Raw genomic sequence first — 16821 nt, 5'->3', positions numbered from 1 at the left:
AAATGATCTCATAAAAATGACATAAACCCTGCTTTGCTTTTATGAAATGCTCAGGATTTTATTGTACTTAAAATATATCTAAAACAGTATCAAGTTATCTTAAAAATGCTCATAAAATGCTGATAAAATGGAACATGATAGCATAGATGGATACACAGAACCTGTTGTTGATTTGTACAAGGATATACAGGCTTCAGTTAATGAATTAAACATTGATTTATCTGTCCTAACTCAGTGCAGCTCTGCTCCTTTTAGCCATGAGTGTCAGCAGGGCTTAAGTTGCTTCCTTCTTGGATTACTCCCCTCCTCTGGCTTTACTGTGCGTTCTGGGCATTGAGATCCTGGTAGTCAACAGGAATAGTGTCTGCGGAGACGAGAAAGAAAAAGACTCATAAGCATACGTCCCTCTTATGTGGTTCATTGACCTGTCTTTAACTCACCGTTGCAGCGGTACTTCAGATTGGACCAGATGATATTTTCCTGAGAGAAGCAGAACACCCCCAGTCTCCCACCTCTCATACTGGTGTCAATTACCACTCCTGTGTCCGCCACAAGTTTTGGTCCCTCAAAAAAGCGAACCCTGGTTCATGCATAAGTTGAAACTTGTTAGTCAGTTCACTCAGCTGAGTGTGTGCCGCTATGTGATAGTGTGTGTCTGTACCTGATGTATCCAATCTGTGGTCTGTGCTGAAGGAACCAACGGTAGGAGACTTTGTCCTTCCAGCCAACGTTCCTGGGGTCTTTCCACAGGAGACGGACCTGATTAGTTGTGTCTCCTGTGTGCCACAGAGCATTCCTCAGATGCTCACCGGGGCCAGTATTAGACTTAACCACCTGGTGATACAGAACCACATTAGATAAGAGGGAAAAACTGATACTGACAAATGATAACGACAGCAAACACTTGTCCCTGAGACCTTGAGTTGTATTCCTGGCTCAGCAACAGCCCTGAAGGGTGCAGCCTGCCAATAGGTTTGCTCTGTCTGTTTCCACATGACCACATAGAAGGAGGACGAGTCCTGGTAGCCAAAGATGAAGCCAGCATAGTCATCATCTGTCACAGTATTCACATGAAATGTTCCCTCAAAGTCAACCCCACTGAACGCTTTGTAGCCTGTGAACAAAGAAACAAACAACGGCCCTTACTGGGAGAGGGACACACTGAAGTAAACAAGAAATAATCTCTAAAAATATAACAGATGGGGATTTGACAGTATGAAAGTATTCTGTATTTACCTACAGCGAGGCCAGGATCAGAGTTCATGGTCTGGACTATCTCCATGCCCTGTCAGAACAAAAGAATTCAGTTTTTTTGCAGGCTCCATGAGAAAACTTGTTGCACTACAGATGGTTCTGAAACAAAGACTAGCTTAGAAAACAGGTTGAACAGTGGCCATTGTTTACTTGGTTGAGGACCACCCAGTTGGGGTCGATCTGAGCGTCCCCCTCTGGGTCCAGCACTACGGTCTGGTAGGCTCTGAAGTCAGTCATGGTGATTTCAGCGTTCTCTGGGCAGTGGTCAATTACATCAATGACACTGTCTTTGTCAAAGTCTCCTTCACAAGCATCTCCAACTTTGTCATCTGAAAAGAAGAGACACAGTTAAGGAACCACACATTCTGCACATACACACACCCAGACACAAACAGCAAGTGACACTAACTATCAGAGTCCCTTTGATCCGTGTTGGCAACAAGTCTGCAGTTGTCCTTTTCGTCCAGTATACCGTCATTATCGTCATCATCGTCACATTCATCTCCCTACAAAAATAGGCAGTTTGAGTAAACACAGATCCATGAACTGATCAAATATAATGCAGGATGAAGAAAGAGCTTTAGAAAAGCTTACAAACCATTCCATCCTTGTCAGTGTCCAGCTGAGACGAGTTGATTATTGTGGGACAGTTGTCCTTCGTGTTCTGGTGGCCGTCACCATCACTGACAAAGACGATGGAGGCAAAGTAAAACAAATGGCTAAACTTTATACATCCTTATATACATTTATATGACAGGATGTGACAGTGGGCACTACCTGTCTATGTTGTCATCACAGCTGTCTCCTATAAGGTCATCATCTGAGTCAGACTACACGTAAACAAAACAAACAGAGTTAAACGAGTGGCAAACGGATCTTTACCAGGTTGTTGCTTGACTTGTTACCTGTTTAGGATTGGCCATATCAGGACAGCTGTCACAGGCATCTCCCACCCCATCATTGTCTCTGTCACTCTGGTCTGGGTTGGGGACGTGCTGGCAGTTGTCAAGAATATTCTTCAACCCTAATAACATAAATACCCCAGTACTTTCATTTCTGATTCTGGTGTGAAAGTGTTGACAGGTAAATAAAGAATGACAGGTAGCACTCTAAAGACAGAGAGTGTCAAATGCATCACCAGATGGCAGTGTTTGTTTAAGATGAAGGTGAAATAGTTTCCAGTGGCCTTCAGTGCCTGGCGAAGGTTTACCATGGAAAAATGCTTTGAGAGAGGAGACAGACATGACCAAGAGCTTAGCAATCCAGCCTTAAAGACATAACCAAATGATCAAGAGGATGAAGCCCCACCACAATGAATGAACAGTGGTCGCCAAAAAAGTAAAAACATGCAACATGCGTAAGTGTATGAAGGTAAAAATACGGGAACACACAAAGTAAAGAAGTTAAAACTCTTTCCAGTGGAACAAATGAGAGGTGTTTGAAAAGGGCAATCGAGCAAAGTATGTTAGTTGGAACTCTTTAATATTTAACAGTTTTCTACTGGGGTTTTAAAGGTTTTTTTTTTTTAATGACTCCTCGCTTGTTTCCCAAAAAGCCAATGATCTAACTGGTACAGGATGTGAATTGAAAACAGACAGGCAAAGAAAAAAAGGATGTTGTGCACAGATAAAACACTGCCAGTCCAATGAAAGATAGAAAACTGCCGCTGTCTGCATCTTCCAAACAAGACTGTAAAGGCATTTTCCATCTGCACAGTCACACAGACAGGCAGCGTTTTGAATACCCTTCGGAGCTGTAGTACATCCTATTCTTTTTTGGGATGTGATCAGCCATTTGGTTTTACAATGTGTTCCTAAACTTATGTCTAATTGATGCTGTAAAAGCAGGAAATGTCCAGAACACACTTACCATCTCCATCAATATCATCATCACATTCATCTCCCAGCCCATCCTGGTCTGTGTCTCCCTGTGAGGGATTGTATACTGTTCTGCAGTTGTCACATGCGTCGCCATGAAGATCCTTATCGCTGTTCCTCTGGTCCACATTAGGAACGACCCAGCAGTTGTCCTGGGACAGAAAGAGCATGGGCTTAGTGAGAGACTTACATTTCTTTGTATGTTTATTTCTTCCTGACCACCTACATCTGTGTTAACAATGCCGTCACTGTCTGCATCCTCATCACAGGCGTCACCGATCCCGTCCCTGTCTGCATCCTCTTGGCCAGAGTTTGGCACAGACACACAGTTGTCCTGGAAACAACACAGGAAAACACACACAGCATTCATTTTTTAATACCAGAGTGAATCAAATGCAAGAGAGAATAGGGGATGAAGAAAGAAAGGGTACCTTCTTACAATTGCTGTCTGAGCACTGGAGATTATCGTCAGGATATGCATCAATATCTGTGTCTTTTCCACACACATAGCCATTACCTGCCCAACCAATACCGCACTAACACACATACAAAACAGAGAAAAGGGAAGAACACATTTTCTATACATGATTTAATGTAGAACAAACAAAATAATATAAATATCCACCTTCATGATTTAAGACATCAGTATTTTTCTGGATGTGAATTCTCACCACACAGCTAATGCTGCCATCTCGCTCCACGATGCATTCAGCGTTGGTGTGACAGGAGTTTGGTTGACCGTTAGGGCACAGCCTGGTACCGTGGCAGCCTGTCACTTGGTCACCTGTGAAGCCAGTTTTACACTCTCCGCAGCGGAAGGAGCCCTGGTGAGGACAGCACAGAGTCAGAAACCAATGTGCTCTGCTACAGGAGAGCACCAGTGCCAGGGGTCATACCATTGTGTTGTAGCAGTGGGAGTTAGCGGTGCAACCTCCATCCTCAGGCAGTTTCAGACACTCATCTATATCCTCACACACCTGGGAGGAACAGTATATATATTGATTTATACTCTGTAATAATCAATAGGTAAATCAAAACAAACATGTTTTAATTGTAATGTATATATATATACATTATATATATGTATATATAATTATTATACTTGTTTCTGTGACTTGGCATAGGACACTCCCACTCCAGTTATTTCAGGTCCAGTGTATCCCAGAGGGCATTTCCCACAGCGAAAACCAGGAGCAGTGTTCACACATTCGACACCAGGGAAGCATGGGTTAAACTGGCACTAAAACACATAAGACAGATGATGGCCACTTGGTAAGTAGTTCTACTATTTCTTTGTGGTCACTCGGAAACATATGAATACCTAGAAAGCTGTAAACCATACCTCATCTACGTCATCACAGTTCACCCCATCTCCTGTGTAGCCATCAGGACAAGGGGCACATTGGAAACCCCCTGATTCTGACGGGATGCACATGTGCTGTCTGAAACAGGTCCCAGGTGAGCACTGAGTCAGAGTTGCAGGCTGCAGGACATACTGCCCTGGATCTGCACCTGCACCTGAATTGGTTGGATTGCCCACAAGACCTGTGGGCACATGGATTGATATGAAAGCACCTTGTTAAAATGTCACATTGCTAGTAGTGTTCAAATATAAAAAAAAAAAAAAAAAAAAAAGATTTTGTACTGCTTACCACAGGCAAGACACTCTGCAATGGTATTCCTCAGAAAATTTGTCTCTTTTATCTTAACCAGAAAGAAACAACTGTTATCATCTTGAATCTTATATAAACAGAGGCAAACCGGAATTTTGTCTTTCCATAACTTCAGACAATCTGAGTGGGACTAAAAAGTTTTGAAAAGCTATAAAACAGTGTGTCTGCTAAGGTAAGCTCCAGTGATCTGTTTCCTTACATTAAAGATAAGTTTATTGCCTCAGGCTTCCTGTTTGATGCTGTGTCTCCTAACAAATACTCTGCTGTAAATGATCATCTAAAATCATCCACTTCTATCTGCTGCTGAGGGGAAGGTCCAATTTTTACTTTTACGCCAACTGTCTGTCGCTGAGGTTACATAAAGCCTTGAAACAAGAGACCTCCAGAAAAACCAGCAGCTCCTCAGTCTGGATTCTCACTTTCCAAAACCAATAGCCGATTTTCTTGCAAAAACAATCTCACTCTGGATAAAAGGAAATTCCAAATGGTTGTAAATCAAATATTTGTCTTTGTGCACAGGGAGCTGGGAAATGACCTGCTTGAGGAGCAGCTCCCTCATCTCACTTAGCATTCTCTTCAGCTCCAGGATGGTGGCCTGGTCATGTACCACCCTGGCTTCCTGGATACCTGAAAGGATTTCACAAATCGGAATCATAGAATTGGATACAGCAATTGTGAACATAAAATATAATTTACATCTGTAACCCAAAATGTAATATAAAAGTGTTTAAAGCTGGTGAAGAGATTTCTACCAAGTTATCAGACATGTTAACTTTAAAAAACTCCCTAATCTACAAGGTTTAGGTTAAAATGTATGTGTCAAGTGATGTCAGACAGTCAGATGCAATCTGTTCTCACCCAGTAGGTGCAGAGGTTCACCCTGATCCATGTTACATCCCTGCAAAGTGGCCACATTTTCTACAGTGTCCTCAGTCACCAGCTTCAGGTCTGTTAATTTATCCTTATAATGGAAAAGAGGAGAGAAAGAAGCCAAACAACATGAAACTCATTTAGCATATGTTTAAATATTTAGATGTATTATTCAGATGTATTTACCCATTCTATATTGTTTAGGTTTGCTAAAAAGTGTTTTATGCAGCATACAGTATATCTTCAGCATAATGTATAATTACTTTAAACCTTTTCCTCACCTGTCCACTTAACTGCAGTGTCCTAAGTGCCACCTTGTTGGGACCAACTGGGAGTGACCCAAATGCAGCTGGCAGATCATCCAAAGTGTGAACCAGACTGCAGTCTACATAGATGTAGAGTCGAGGTGGGCCATGCTGGAGGCCGCTGGCGTGAATCAACACATGGTGATCCTGTCCATCTGCCAGAGGCGCGTGGTTGAAACTGGTTGTGCTAAATCTTCCATCAGTCTTCTGGTAACGAAGGGTCACTAGAGAGGGATGAACAAATGAAAGAGAGGAGGGGAGAGGAAACAGACTGTGGGGCGAGAGAACGAGAAAGGCAGCAGAACTCGAGCTAAAACAGATAGTCTCTCTCGTTGTCACAGGCTCTGGTATATATTTCAGCATTATAACTCACTCTTGCTTAATTTGGCCTGCACACTGAGCTCCAGGTACTTGGTGTTGTCTTTGGGGTTGATGACACTGAAGAGAGAGGTGGGGACCTGCTTCAGAAGCCTGAAGGAAGAAAGGAGGAAAGCCTCATCTCGTCCATTCTCTTTCAGTCGTCCTTGAAGCAAATCTGGCAGGCAGTCGGGAGACTTCAGGAAGTCAAAGACTAAACAAGAGAGGACTGTTAAACACCTGCATTACACTGCTGTAGCTACTATACATTAACTGTGACAAAGAGTTAACATAAAGGCAAAGTTGAAAACAGTCAGTGTGCAAGGAGTTCAGGAAATATGTACGAGCTGAAAGCACTCCAGCAGCTACACTATAGCTGTGCTGACTTTCTTTTTTTGTCAATATTAGTGGAGAGTTTTTTCTTGCAGTGCAGTGTGGATTGCTATTGCTGAGTCAGTGAGCTATGACACTTTATTATGTGTGACAGTGTGTCTGAATGCACACTTGTGTTTGTACCCCGCTGTGTTTTATGGAGTGGTAGACTGGCACTGAAGAAAGGAGCAGCAGTAAACTTTTTCCACTGCAACACACTTGCTGCCTCACACTCACATACACAGACTCACGCACATATACACACGCACACGTGCACATAGCCCTGAGCTGAATTCAAGATATAATACAGAAGTGACAGAAAATTGTATGGAAAAAAGTTGTGATGTGGATTCCAGGTGAATCAAAGTTTTGCACATTGCACTTTCTGGGAAGGAAATTAGTGTTTTATCATCTGACACTGGCCTGTGATGAGAAAAGCCAACTTCATGTCAAGCAAATGAACAGAACTGCTCTTGTTATTTGCAAGTTGCTGCATATTAGAGATTGTAAGACTGAACAACACATTGTCAGAAATGTGGAAATGGAAAACACGGTCACTAAAACAGGGATAGGTTCAACATGTCCAGCACACAGAAACATACTGTATATCCTATTTTCCACATAGGAATAGATGGTGAAGATCCAGTACTTACCAGAGCCTTGAGCTGTGACAGTTAGCACCAGCTGCTGCAGCACCAGAGACAGCGCTGCTACTCTGGCACACATACCCATCATCAGAGGGGGAAACACCTCAAAAGAAGATTTATTCCTGAAGAAAGATCTAAGTTTCCTCCTGTGGATCAGGATAATCTCCTGCAGAAAGATGAACAAGTTCAGTTCAGGAGTCAAAGTCTCAGCAGAGGTGAGGTGGATTTGTGGTCACAGGCACAGCTTTTAAAGCAAAGGGGAGTGTCCTTGTATGCTACTGTTGCGAAAGTGGCACAGTGCAGGGACATTTTAATGGTCTGTGGGAGTCTCCCATTGCTGATATTGTCTCATTAAATAATAAGTTGTACAGTATATTGGCCAAAAGCTAAACTGACACCAATGCAAGCTAGAAACAGTAAACAGCTGAAACATTTAACATAAACAAATATTACACATAACATTATATTCTAAAAATGGCTGTCAGAGATATTATTAAGTGTATCAGTTAAACATGAGCTGCTTTTATGTATTTATAACCATATTCATATTTATCCTTTGTGTTTTGTGATATAATAACATACAAAGCTCTCTAAATCAGGATGTATAGGGTACAGTCAGCCAACTCTAAGAAAAGTCTGAAATGGACTGTGCCAGGGTCTCAGGGGAGGAAAACCTGATTCCAGCTGGCAGCAGTTTTTTACAAATAGCCTATGTCATAGATGTGATTTTTTTTTCTAGCTCCTCTTCAATAATCCAGATGAACTGCAAACTGAATTCCAGCTGTTTTTAATTTTAATTTAAACGAACATGCCTCGATGCCTCTGCAAACCTTTTCTAAATTCCATCTGTTGGAGACTGTGGGAAAGGAAGGACACAGAGGAGTCGGCCTGGCACAGTTTTTACCCTGGAAACATTTCATGACAGATGTCTGGTAATTGTTTTAAAAGTTTCTCTACTAACGTAAAGTACATTTCAACATCTCAACCGCTGGTCCGAGCCAAACACAAACATTTACCATGCCTAAGTGCATTATCACCGTACAGCCAACTGTGTCTGGCAGTCTGACCTCTGACCAAAAGCTTGGCAGCCTTAAACAGTGGGAGTATTAGCCCTGGGACATGCGATTGTTGCAGAATAAAGGTAAAATGCAACAGAGAGGAAAATTACCATTTAACATGGAAATCAAAACATAAAATGGTGATTTATTCTATTGCTGCTATAAGGAGACCAGTCACATCTATGTTGGTTTCAAGCATGTGTTGCCAGTTTCTGCTTGGTGAAAATGTCTGAAACTAGCATGCATAAAAAAACTATTAAGTCATATTACTTCTTGATCATGATATAGCTAATGTGACCCAATACACTACATATCACCTCTCTAAACAACCATGTGACTGGGTTAATGCTGATGAAAGACACTTATTTATTACTTGTAAATAAAACATAATTCATTAAGCCTTTGTTTTTTTGGCAACATCTTACAACATGTTCACATTTACCTAGTAATAACTATGAAGGTATGAAACAAGTAAGAGAGAAATCAGGAATTAACTGCTAATATTTAATAGTAATATATCAAGAGACAGGTTGACACTACTTATCTAAAAGGCATCTTGTTTATCTGTAAAGTATCTTGTTTTTATGATCCAAACAGAGGCTTTGTCTGAGGTATATTTGTGATTTTTGACAACTTTTATTACAGGGTGTCCATAAAGTCTCTTACCAATTTAAACAAAATATTACAAAAGCAAATAAACAGACAAATATGTGGTAATTATTACAAAATGAGGAGTAGATGTTGAAGTTTTTTCCCTTATTTAATAAACCTCTATATGGGCACCAATATAGATGAAGCATATTGAAGCATGGTGAAGCACACCAAGACGGTACTCGATTTCTTGCCACGTTCACTGTAGCATAGCCTCATCAATGGTGACAATGGCATCAGTGATCTTTTGCTTTAGATCAGTGATGTCCCGTATCTTTGTTCGATACACGGTATCTTTAACATAACCCCATAGAAAGAACTTTGATAACCACTGAGTACATAGAACAAATCTGATTAAGATATCTCATCAGTTGCTTTTGTAATATATTTTTTAAATTGTAAAGAGACTTTATGGACAAACTGTATTATTGAATCAGTACGTCAGATTTCTATCTTCCATATCTGGACAATTTCAAATAGTTGATCCTGAATAGTTCGCAATCAGGAGCTAAGTTTCCCCCAAAAAATAATTCATTTAAAAACCAAGAGATCATTGTTGACCTTGGAACAGGCAGTTGTAATGGTAGTTTTACTCAAAGTCCTTTACTAGCTGCTCTGGAGACGTCGGTCAAATCACATGATCTTCCCCAGACCAGCTGTCACAAACTTGGAGATGTTCGCATTTCAGGTTTTTTACAAAAATTCAAGGACCTCTCATGAATGTTTTTATATGTTAGGAAATTGATTCATATTACTTTTTTGGTGTCCCCTCTAATAAAGTGGTGCGTCACTGTGCTTCAACATTATTTACCACTTTTATGATCCTAATTGACAAACTGCTGATTAGATTTTATTGGACTAAGTCATTATAACAAGGTTTGGACGTATTTCACCTTTATTGTTGTTTTCTCACTTGGTTTGTCTGCACCTGTGCACGCTCTCGTGTGGCACGCATCTGTGACGTCACTACCGCCTCGCCTCTTCCCCGCCTGTGTGTCAAACATGGCGGTGGCCATGGAGCTGAGATGCTGGGGAGGAGGCTGGGGTTTGCCCTCTGTGCACACGGAGTCCCTGATAGTTCTGGTAACGTTGGCTCATGTTTATAAAATACGGTCATTGCATTCAGTCCTACTTTTCAGACGGATGATTTTTACCCTCTCAGGCTTTTTTATGCGTCTTGTCTGGTGCACGCCAGGTTAGCGTCGTGCTAACTCACCTGCTGCTGTTTGCGAGCTGTGCAGGACAGAGACAGAAAAGTCATGTTTCAGGTTGAATGTGGTGTTTGGTGCTGGAGCAAACAGCTGGGCTGCCTGCATGCTGTGTTTTTGGTGTGTGTGCTTGGCCGCTCGTTGCAAACACAGATCGGTCCCTTCAAGGTCAGTGCAGGGGGGTCCGGTTTTTATGTCTCTAGTTTGCCCCCTTCACTTTTTTGATATGTGACTATCAGAAAATAATCTTCTCAGAAAATAAATACTGAGCTGAGTGTTTTTCGTGTTGCTGTCTCTGTGACTTCTTGCAGTTACGACTCCTGCCACATGGGGACTCGTTTTCTGACCAAATATTTATTTGGTGACTAAAGACTTTGTCAGGCTTTGTGCTGGTTTAGTTTGGTAACTTTGCTTTGTGCTGGTTTATTGAAGCTTTTCAAACACCGTATTTTCTGGACTATAGGTCGCACGTTCTTTTATTTTTACTCCTCCGCCTTGTCTTGCAACTTATATTTGTTTACTAGTCACTAGCATTAGATGGCACTGTGGACTCAATTGAAGATAATATTGTACCCCTGAAAAAGTAAAATCGCTCATGTTCACACTAACCTATAACTCCTAGTGAAACACACGTGAAAAAGAAAGACCTATACTGCAGCTGCAGGTGATAAAGTCTGCAGCTAGAACAAAGTCTGGCCTGAGTGTCGTCATTCTGACAACCCGAGAGAGGAGGAGGAGACGCCGCTTCATCTTCTCCTTGTCCCCACCCAAGGCCGTTTTTGCTAAAAGCGACTAATATTTCGGTGCGGCTTATATTCTGGAAAATACGGTATATGTCAGAGTTTGTCAGGGCACAATGAAAGTAGAAAATTAAATCATATTTTATTTTGTCTACATAAGGGGAAGACAAAATGTAATCCCATGTTATTTTCTGGTTTAGTTTCCTATGTGTTCAGTTTATACAATTATAAACTGAACATCTTTTGGTATTGAACAACATACATTTGAAAATGTCACCTTGTGATTATGTGATTAATAATTGATAATATACTTTAGTCCTGCCTTTAAGTGATTTAATTATCCATCCATTTGTGGTTCTTTTGGTGGTTTGTTTTATTTTTCAGCTTATTGTTTTGATACCCTGCTTCAGTGCGTCAGCATGCATTCTTTGACTGAATATAACATCCTGATTTAAGTCTGGGTTTGCTTTCAGGCATATGCCAAGTTTTCAGGGGCAAAAGTCACAGTTTCCCCTATAGACTGGACGTGGAAAACTCTAACAGGTGGGTTCAAAAACCAGAACTACCTATCATTGTGGTGAGGACACCACGTGTGTAGTATGTGTGTTTAAAATCATATGACAACTAATAAACTCAAATACTCTGATACAAAGACACATAATGCTTGGGTTTTATGCATCTGATGGGATTCCAAAAAGGAGTGAATGGATATATGTTGTAGGTACACAAATTGTTGTACTTTACAAGACCTTAAAAACATGTTAATCCAGATGCTACACTACTGTTAAATAACTTAAACTGTTGTCCCTGTTGTTCAACCTGCAGCGACAGTCCCAGAGTTGCTATGTGCAGACTCTGCAGTTCAAGAACCAACGCACATTCTCAGTTTCCTGAGGAAACAGGTAAGAATAGATGCCGGGGCTGCTCAAACCTGTTTAGCTGAATTGGTGGAGCTACTGTGATATTTTTGTTTGTTTTTTCAGAGGTTTAATGCAGACCATGAGCTGACAGCCAGACAAGGAGCAGACACCATGGCCTACATCGCTCTCCTTGAAGAGAAACTGCGACCAGCTCTGGTAACACCATCTCTCTTCTGCTTGTACCCTGACAAACGCTAATCTCTGAGTACTTTCAATGTTTAGGGTGATGTTTTGTGTCTCACAGTTGCACACTTTCTGGGTGGATGCAGAAAACTACGCCAACCTGACACGGCCATGGTTTGCTTCACATTCACCGTTCCCCCTTAACTTTTTTGTCCCCAGTCGCCATGCCAACACCGCCCTCTCCCGCATCCTTCTAACAAAAGGAGAGGCGCCATTACACAGAATCAGCGAGGTGGAAGGAAAGGTAAATACTGATCTGTCATATGTCAAATCTGTGTGACTGTATCTGCAAATCTCTCTCTGTAAATCTGTCTCTCTCAGATCTACAGTGACGCTAAAGAGTGCCTGAATCTCCTCTCCTACAGACTGGGATCAGCAAACTACTTCTTTGGGAACTTGTGAGTTTTTGTTTTTTTTTAATGTTTAATGACTTAAATTAGAGTAAGATTTATCTTAAAGTAGGAAGGTTCATGTCATGTTGTGCAGTTGATCATCATATTAGTCTGTGGAGGAGCAGGTCTTCTGAAATGTGTTTGATATATACTTGTAGCAGAAATCAGATCTAGAAAATGCTGTGCAGTAACTGCACATCAGCGATAAACAGCTCCAGGACCAGGGACACCTGCAGAAGGTACAGAGAGAGAGAGAGAGAGAGAGAGGGAGGGAGAGAGCACAAACTAGGGTAGAGAGAGAGCACAAGGTTAGTAACATTCAATGGTGGAATATACATGAGGTGGGAGAGAAGAGGGGGGGGGTTAGGGTAGGGGAGCTCAGTGCACCGATGGTCCTCGGGCAGTCTAGGCCTATAGCAGCATAACTAACTAAGGGATGGTTCAGGGTTGCCTGAAGCCAGCCCTAACTATATGCTTTGTCAAAGAGGAAGGTTTTAAGTCTAGCCTTAAAAGTACAGAGAGTGTCTGCCTCCTGAACCCAGGCTGAGAGCTGGTTCCACAGGAGAGGAGCTTGATAGCTAAAGGCTCTGCCTCCCATTCTGCTTTTGAGAACTCTGGGAACCACAAGTAGGCCTGCACTCTGAGAGCGAAGTGGTCTATTGGGATAATATGGTACTATGAGGTTTTTAAGGTATGAAGGAGCTTGATTATGAAGGGATTTGTATGTGAGAAGAAGGATTTTAAATTCTATTCTATATTTTACAGGGAGCCAATGAAGAGAAGCCAATATAGGAGAAATATGATGTCTCTTGCTAGTTCCTGTCAGGACTCTGGCTGTGGCATTCTGGATTAATTGGAGGCTTTTTCTGCATCATTTTGAGACAGGATGTTCCTAATTTTGGAAATGTTGTGCAGGTGAAAGAATGCAGTTCTAGAAATTTGTTTTATGTGTGAGTTAAAGGACATGTCCTGGTCAAAAATAACTCCAAGGTTTTTTACAGTAGTGCTGGAGGCCAGGGCTATGCCATCTAGAGTAGCTATAATTTTAGAAAAGTTATTTCTGAGATTTTTAGGCCCAAATATAATGACTTCTGTTTTCTCCGAGTTTAAAAGTAAAAAGTTACTGGTCATCCAAGCCTTTATGTCAGTTAGACAGGCTTGAAGTCTGGTTAACTGGTTTGTGTTAACAGGTTTAATAGATAGATATAACTGAGTGTCATCCGCATAGCAGTGGTAATTAATAGAGTGCTTCCTAATGATATATCCTAAAGGAAGCATGTACAGGGTGAACAGAATCGGTCCTAGCACAGAACCTTGTGGAACTCCATAACTAACTTTTGTTCGTGTGGAAGGTTCATCATGGACATGAACAAACTGGAATCTGTCCGATAAATAGGATTGGAACCACTTTAACGCTATTCCTCTGATACCAATCACATGCTCCAGTCTCTGTAATAAGATGTTGTTGTTCTTTAACATGTGTGTTTTGTAATTATAGGCCGACCAGTCTGGATGCTTTCGTGTTTGGTTTTGTGGCTCCACTCTACAAAGCCAGTCTTCCCAGCAGTCCACTGCAAAGCCACCTCAAACAGCTGGATAACCTAACACGTTTCTGTGACACCATCCTTACAGTTTACTTCAGCTCGGACCACCCTTGTAAGATTTCCTGCACACACATTGAAAATACTCACTAAACTAACATCATCTGCATGATCCTTCTTCTCACATCTTTGTTAAACTGCATGTTTCCTATTTATATGTGCTTTATTTGGTATGTTCAGTGTCCTAACCACTGTTCTCATTGCACTAATTCTCTGCAATCTCCTCTCTCTTCTGTTGGTGTTTCCTCATTTCAACCTTCTGCAGGTCCTCCCCCTCTTGTTCAGGAAACAATGGATGCCAACCTGCAAAAATTAACTCAGCTTGTAAACAAAGAGTCCAACTTGATAGAAAAGGTGCTTCTGCTTCCTCTTCCTCTTTTTTCATGTGTCTATGGTTGTATTTAGCAGGTACAAGAGACTGTGCAGTATATAAGGTCTCTCTCTTTAATATTTATTTTATTTTCTGCTTATGAATGTGTGCTCTAACTAACCTGTGCCTCCACTGCTGTAGATGGATGACAACCTTCGCAGCAGCCCTCAGCACAAACCCCACAGACCAGACCTCAAACACAGTCTGGCCAATGAGAAGAGCTCCACCCCTGCCTAACCCCTGACCCTTAAATCTAGATCCAGCCTTATGACTCAAGGGGGAAGACGCTGTAGATGATAAGTGCTGCTCCTGAAATCAAAAAATTGTTATAAAACTTCACTACAAGTTGAATGGAAAATAGGATATTAATTAGCTGAAGTATGACAATTTAATTATAATGGAAAGTTTTACACTGCAGGATAATGATAGTTTTTAAAGATGTCCATCTGAACTGGAAGGAAAAGCGCATGTATGAGGTTCTTAAAAAGGTTCAGCGCATGTATGTGGAGAACGATGGAATGCTATGAAGTGGTGCTAAATGAAAAGACACGGAAAGTTTAAAGAAAGCCAAAGCAAACGAGAGGTCCAACCGAGGGAAATAAGTTGCACTGTTTAACCACAGAGTGGGCCACTTGTCCATTTTCTTTTAAAATGTTAATTATTTTGTTTTGTATATGTGTGCTAAAATTGTTCCGTTCTCACATGACGGTGTTGCATCGCACACAGAAATTAGAAATTACTGAGTTAAAAAGAAAATCATGGTCAATGAAGTAGAACATTGGGGGTCTAGAGCATCTTGTGGTCAGATTTGTTCATCTACAGTACCAATCAAAGGTTTGGACACACTTTCTCATTCAGTTCAATGGTGAAGTGTGTCCAAACCTTTGACTGCTAGTGTATCTTATGTTACTCTACTTTTTAAATCTTGAGGATTATCTGTCAGTACCCCTCTAAGCACACACCCTCCCTAATATCCACTGTAAAAACTTGTGTAAATATAAATAACACAGGAATTAGTGTTACTGCATGTATGCAGTCATGACTATAGGAATAGCCAGTTAATGATTTTGTTTTGCTTTGCATAGCTTGTATAGTTGTAAATAGGTTCATGAGTATAATCAATGCAATTTACTTGTGGTTTCCTCTAATAGGGCTGATCAGCTTGTTCACAATCTTTACCAGATGCACTGAGGTAATTGAAAGGCCTTATGCACTGTACTAATTTATTCATGTTTATGTGTATGGATTTTCCTAAGGACTATCAGAAATCATTGTCTTTCTATTATTGCTTCTTTGTTGTGAGATAATTTGTCATCGAAAATTTATTCTTCTGTTGTTGCCATCATTTTCTGCAAACATTTACCGCTTTTTTTCCTTTTATTACCATTTATTGTGCCTATTCCACAGTCAACATGTTTAAACTGATGTATATGTCCCATTTAAGAATGTCTCATTAACTGCCTTATGTTTTTCTGGATTTTGATTGATCAGATTACACACCAGATCTGGCGTGTGTTTTTCCAGTACAGAAAATGGACCGTGCAATAAGTTGCCTCTGTTTTGTTTTAGTTTTTTTTACTGTCATGTTCCGCAGTATCTCATTACCACTTATTACTTAACATGCTACTCCTGTGTCATGGATTTAAAGTGTTATTAATGGTGTTGCTACTTGGGCTTTTGCAACTTCCAAAAAAAAAAAGACATAATGGGTACATTCCCTTTAACACCATGTTCTGAGGTGTGCGTGCGTACGTGTGTGTGTGTGTGTGTGTGTGTGTGTGTGTGTGTGTGTGTGTGTGTGTGTGTGTGTGTGTGTGTGTGTGTGTGTGTGTGTGTGTGTGTGTGTGTGTGGGTGTGTGTGTGTGTGTGTGTGTGTGTGTGCTGCCAGTTACAAAATGCTGGACGACAGATACACCTATGGGGACTGTTTGGGTGCAGTGTGCCTTCATGAGTGCTGGTGTCAAAATGTTAACAGTGTCCTTCATAATTTTGATACAGTTAAAAATTATCTTTGTCTTTTCTGTTGCAGTTGTTCATAATTTGTTGACAGACTGTCTTCATATTACTGAAATACAAATATGATCATCCAACCACGGCTGCTGTGTTTTTTTTTTTTGTTGTTTTTTTTTTACTTCTTTTTCAAGCAGATACATCGTCCTATGTATCAATAAACGATTAAGTGATCAGACCTTTCTAGTGGAGTTTCATAATCTAATGTTTTTCCAGTAATAATCACAAAGGTTAACTTAACTCAGTTAAGTTATCAAAGTCCCTTTGATTGAATAAGTTGTTTTGATGTCAGGTGGTTAGGCGATAGAGAGCTCTTTGTCAGGTTTTGGCTTT

The 16821-nt window shown here is 40.9% G+C and overlaps 2 protein-coding genes across 3 annotated transcripts; one reads left to right on the top strand and one right to left on the bottom strand.

Moving 5' to 3' along the window:
- Positions 1–38: 38 nt before the first annotated feature.
- On the bottom strand, positions 39–7586 carry thbs4a (thrombospondin 4a). The gene is made up of 23 exons (XM_026321511.1): positions 7362–7586; positions 6353–6550; positions 5956–6203; positions 5663–5765; positions 5340–5431; positions 4784–4835; positions 4474–4676; positions 4234–4371; positions 4028–4108; positions 3803–3955; positions 3563–3667; positions 3358–3465; positions 3124–3283; positions 2160–2278; positions 2032–2084; positions 1853–1937; positions 1664–1760; positions 1405–1583; positions 1237–1285; positions 918–1114; positions 662–834; positions 441–580; positions 39–364 (listed from the first exon to the last, which is right to left on the bottom strand). Exons 1-23 carry the CDS (start codon positions 7441–7443, stop codon positions 315–317), a joined length of 2865 nt encoding a protein of 954 aa, XP_026177296.1. The 5' UTR covers positions 7444–7586; the 3' UTR covers positions 39–314.
- Positions 7587–10052: 2466 nt separating this feature from the next.
- mtx3 (metaxin 3) lies at positions 10053–16571 on the top strand. 2 transcript variants are annotated; one of them, XM_026322534.2, is made up of 9 exons: positions 10053–10147; positions 11486–11555; positions 11838–11914; positions 11996–12088; positions 12177–12359; positions 12437–12513; positions 14006–14163; positions 14374–14462; positions 14620–16571. In XM_026322534.2, the coding sequence occupies exons 1-9, from the start codon at positions 10067–10069 to the stop codon at positions 14713–14715; spliced, it is 924 nt and encodes a 307-aa protein (XP_026178319.1). In that variant the 5' UTR covers positions 10053–10066; the 3' UTR covers positions 14716–16571. The 2 variants fall into 2 exon arrangements, with proteins under 2 accessions (XP_026178319.1, XP_026178321.1); XM_026322536.2 differs by lacking the exon at positions 14374–14462.
- Positions 16572–16821: the final 250 nt, after the last annotated feature.

This window comes from Mastacembelus armatus, chromosome 9 (assembly GCF_900324485.2).
Source record: "Mastacembelus armatus chromosome 9, fMasArm1.2, whole genome shotgun sequence".
Taxonomy (NCBI): Eukaryota; Metazoa; Chordata; class Actinopteri; order Synbranchiformes; family Mastacembelidae; genus Mastacembelus; species Mastacembelus armatus.
Note: the sequence above shows the minus strand (reverse complement) of the source record. Positions and strands in the feature narration are given on the sequence as shown.